The sequence below is a fragment of the Amaranthus tricolor genome, chromosome 15, assembly GCF_026212465.1.
Source record: "Amaranthus tricolor cultivar Red isolate AtriRed21 chromosome 15, ASM2621246v1, whole genome shotgun sequence".
NCBI classification, from domain to species: domain Eukaryota; kingdom Viridiplantae; phylum Streptophyta; class Magnoliopsida; order Caryophyllales; family Amaranthaceae; genus Amaranthus; species Amaranthus tricolor.
The window spans coordinates 1432889-1436814 of record NC_080061.1 but is presented as its reverse complement, the minus strand read 5'-3'; the positions used below and the strand labels follow the sequence as shown (position 1 = coordinate 1436814).

Genomic DNA, 3926 nt, shown 5'->3' with positions numbered 1-3926 from the left:
TGACGGGTTATTAAAGAAAAATATGTCAAAAAACTAAAATAATTTATTGCATTCAATGAAGGTGGCTATTAAAAAAAATACTCCTTTCTAGAACAAATCTCTTTAGCTTCTCGTTCCTCTTGCAGATAGCCTTGCCGCCGACAAAGACGACCATCACCACTCCAGCCGCCGACCAAAGCAACCGACGCACCTCATCAGCCAGCTGCTGGCCTCTAAGTACCAGGTTCCATCTCTCCATTCTCTCTGTTACTTATCCTAACATTGAAGGTAGTTAGGGATGGCAACGGGTCGGATTTAGAGCGGGTCAAGGTGGATTCGAATCCAGATCCGTTTTCAGGAACAGGATCCAGATTCGGACCCGGATCGACGGGTCTAGTTTTGCAAGACCCAAATCCGGATCCGCGGATACTGCGGATCCAGTACCGGATCCGAGTCTGACTTGCTTTTGTTTTTTTTTTTTTGTATTTTTGAATGTGTTGAGATTGCAATAAAACGATATTTATAGACTAATGTTAATAATATATATAATTTCACAATCAATCACCCAAAAAAACATTATACAACTTAAAATTGTCTTGAAAATATCCAACAAACACATTAAAGTTGTTTGTTGCATAAATAAATAGCCGATACACAATCTTTTATTCAAAATAATTTAATATAATTAATAAAAGTCAATCATTCATGTTCTTAGTCATCCAATTTTCTCAATTTGTCAAAAATCTTCAACACTAACATCATCAAGATCCTACAAACCAAAAAAACTCATTAATATATGCAATTTTTAAAAATTTAGATATAAGAATATAAGATTATAAATTTATAACGCAAAATAAATACCATATCAAGAATGTCCATGATTTCCACAGCCTCACCATCTTCGCCGATAGTTGAACAAGTATAAGTTTCTTCAAAATTAACTTCAATAACGAAATATGTAATTACATTAATCAGTAAAAGATAGACTAAATGTGCAAATTAGTATAAAATTACCTTTGACATTATCGACCATCCGCCTGTGAGCACTTCATTTGATATTGGGAGGTTTCAACATTAGCAGAAATCCAAAGAGTAATAATGCACCACAACAGAAACATCCTTTGAATTTACTAAACATAATATCTTTTACTTGATTCTACTTTCATTGGCCAAATGAAAACATTCACTCAGTGGAGAATACATTTTACAATAAAAAATAAATAGTAATATATAAATATCAGAGCTGCAAAGAGATGAATTTTTAATATATATTTAATATATAAAAAAAAAGGTCCTCCATATCCGCGGATTCGGGTCTGGGTATTTTTCTCAGATCCAGACGCGTGAAATTTAAACGGATTCGCATTCGACTCGAATCCGACGGGTCCAATTTTTTTGGACCCATATCCGTGAAAACGGATACGGATCCACAGATTCGGATCGGGTCCAATACCCATTGCCATCCCTAAAGGTAGTGATTTGGTGTATACTTTGAAAAGTTTCATCCCCTTGACTCTTAGTTTTCTAATTTATTTTGGGTTTGTTCTTGAATCAGATTTTGATAGTCCTTTTTCTATTTTAGTTTTTTTTTCTTGTTTACTTTTTTGCTCTTGTTTGTTTATTTCATCTCAAATTTTTCCTTGTTCGTTTGAAACTCACAATTTAATCCAAGTATTAGGTTTTGAATAATATAATTTGTGCTGTACTTGTATTTTCTGGATTATCCTTCGGCAAACTTTCACTGATTCTCTGATCATCTCTCAATTTATTTAATTTATTTACTAGATTCGAGCATTCTTCTGGATCTATAAATAAGGGTTTAGGATTTGCCGGCAATTTACAATTAGTGTGTAGAGTTTTGATGAAGAAGAGAAAGAAGAATCTGTCTTTTCCTTTTGGCTAAGCCTTTTATTTTATAGTACATGAGAAAAAGAACAATCTGGAAAAATCAATTGAGATCCTGTGTCTCAAAATCTATCTTAAGCTAAATGTGCCTTAATACCCCCCTCAAGTTGGAGCATGAGAGTCGAAAATGCCCATCTTGAAAAGAAGTAAATCAAATTGTGATTTGCCGAGGGCCTTTGTGAAAATATCTGCTAATTGTGATGAAGTCGACAAATAACTAGGAGAAATTAAGCCATCAATGATTGCATCGCGAACAAAGTGACAATCCACCTCAATGTGCTTTGTTCGTTCATGAAAAACAGGATTCTTTGCAATATGTAGAGGAGATTCAAAATCGCAGAACAATTTTATTGCTTTAGGATGATGACTCCCAAACTTAACAACAAACCTTTTAGCCACTTCAGTTCGCATGTGATTGCAGTCATTGATCGATATTCGGCTTCAGCTGAAGAGCGAGACACTGTATGTTGTTTCTTTGTCTTCCAAGAAATAGGAGATTGTCCGAGAAAAATAAGCCATCCTGTCAATGAGCGACGAGTGAGAGGACATGCAGCCCAATCCGAATCACACCAGCCTTCTAAGGTTAACTCACTATCCGCACGCAACAAAATACCCTGACTAGGAGTACCCTTTAAATAGCGAACCACTCGGAGAGCTGCTTCCCAATGCGCAAGGCGAGGTTCCTGCATAAACTGAGATAAGATATGAACCGAATAGGCCAGATCTGGGCGAGTGACGGCGAGATATATCAAACGCCCCACTAGCCGACGATATGTCTCAGGATCCTTCATATATTCTCCAGTAGCAAAACCAAGCCTGTGATTTTGTTCGATAGGAAACCCAACAGGCTTGGCCCCCAATAAACCTGTTTCAGAAATAATATCTAGTGTGTACTTACGTTGGCATAAGAATAGACCAGATGAACTATGAGCAACCTCGATTCCTAAGAAGTATTTGAGACCACCAAGATCTTTCATTTTGAAACAATCACTAAGATATGCTTTGAAAAGAGTAAGTGCAGCGGAATCATTCCCAGAAATAATAAGATCATCTACATAGACTAAGACATTACTTTGAACAATGCCTTTAGTACAAGTAAAAAGAGAGTAATCAGAATATGATTGAAGAAAGCCATACTCTTTCAAAGCAAACACTAACTTTGCAAACCAACAACGTGGAGCGTGTTTTAAACCATATAGAGATTTGCGTAATCGACATACCAAAGATGGATCTGAACACTCAAAACCAGGAGGTAATTTCAAGTAAACCTCTTCATTAAGATCACCATGCAAGAAAGCATTATGAACATCCATTTGATGTAATTCCTAGTTCTTTGAAGCTGCTATTGCAAGAAAGGCACGAACTGTGGTCATTTTGGCAACTGGGGCAAATGTCTCAGTGTAATCAATTCCTGCTTGTTGATGATTACCCAAAACAACTAAGCGTGACTTAAGACGCTTAACTTTACCGTTTGACAAATATTTGGTTCTATAAACCCACTGACTTCCTAGAGGACGTTTCCCGGGAGGAAGACGCTCCAAGGTCCATGTGCCATTGTCCTCTAAAGCTCTTATTTCGGCTTGCATAGATTTACGCCACTCCTTATACTTCATAGCCTCCTTAAAAGATTTCGGATCTTTTCCCTTAATGATAGCTGCAAGGAATGTACGATAATTCACAGAAAAATTGTCACAATTTATATAATGTGCTAAAGGATACGGGGTACCTGAGGAGTGATTGGAAGACGGAGATACGAAGGACGGACTATTAGCAAAAACCATATGAGTCACAAAATCCCGATACAAAACATTCGAAAATTTGTCACGAAACCCACGACCCAAAAGAGGCAGTTGATCAGACACAACAGGCGCTGGTTTAGAGGAAGCACTAATGGGCTGCTGTAAGAGAGAAGGCCCAACTGCCGTTGGTGACTCATCAAGAGGAACAAAAGAGCATGGCTGAATTGGAGGCTCTGGCGCAGTGCTTGTGGATTGCTCAGTGGAAGTATCAGATTCTTCATGCCCATTTGGAACAGATAAAAT

The 3926-nt window shown here is 37.3% G+C and overlaps 1 protein-coding gene across 1 annotated transcript; it reads right to left on the bottom strand.

Annotated features, from left to right (window-relative positions):
* Nucleotides 1-715: 715 nt before the first annotated feature.
* LOC130801737 (uncharacterized mitochondrial protein AtMg00810-like) lies at nucleotides 716-3197 on the bottom strand. The gene is made up of 3 exons (XM_057665619.1): nucleotides 2273-3197; nucleotides 841-920; nucleotides 716-748 (listed from the first exon to the last, which is right to left on the bottom strand). Exons 1-3 carry the CDS (start codon nucleotides 3195-3197, stop codon nucleotides 716-718), a joined length of 1038 nt encoding a protein of 345 aa, XP_057521602.1.
* Nucleotides 3198-3926: the final 729 nt, after the last annotated feature.

Bases quoted from the DNA above. Each gene is read 5' to 3' on its own strand.
- LOC130801737 (XM_057665619.1), bottom strand. From the start codon at position 3,197: ATGGATGTTCATAATGCTTTCTTGCATGGTGATCTTAATGAAGAGGTT. The intron at 921-2,272 runs GTTTGTTGTTAA...TCGTTATTGAAG, and splicing joins CGAACTGAAGTGGCTAAAAG to TTAATTTTGAAGAAACTTAT. The intron at 749-840 runs GTATTTATTTTG...TTTGGTTTGTAG, and splicing joins TCATGGACATTCTTGATATG to GATCTTGATGATGTTAGTGT.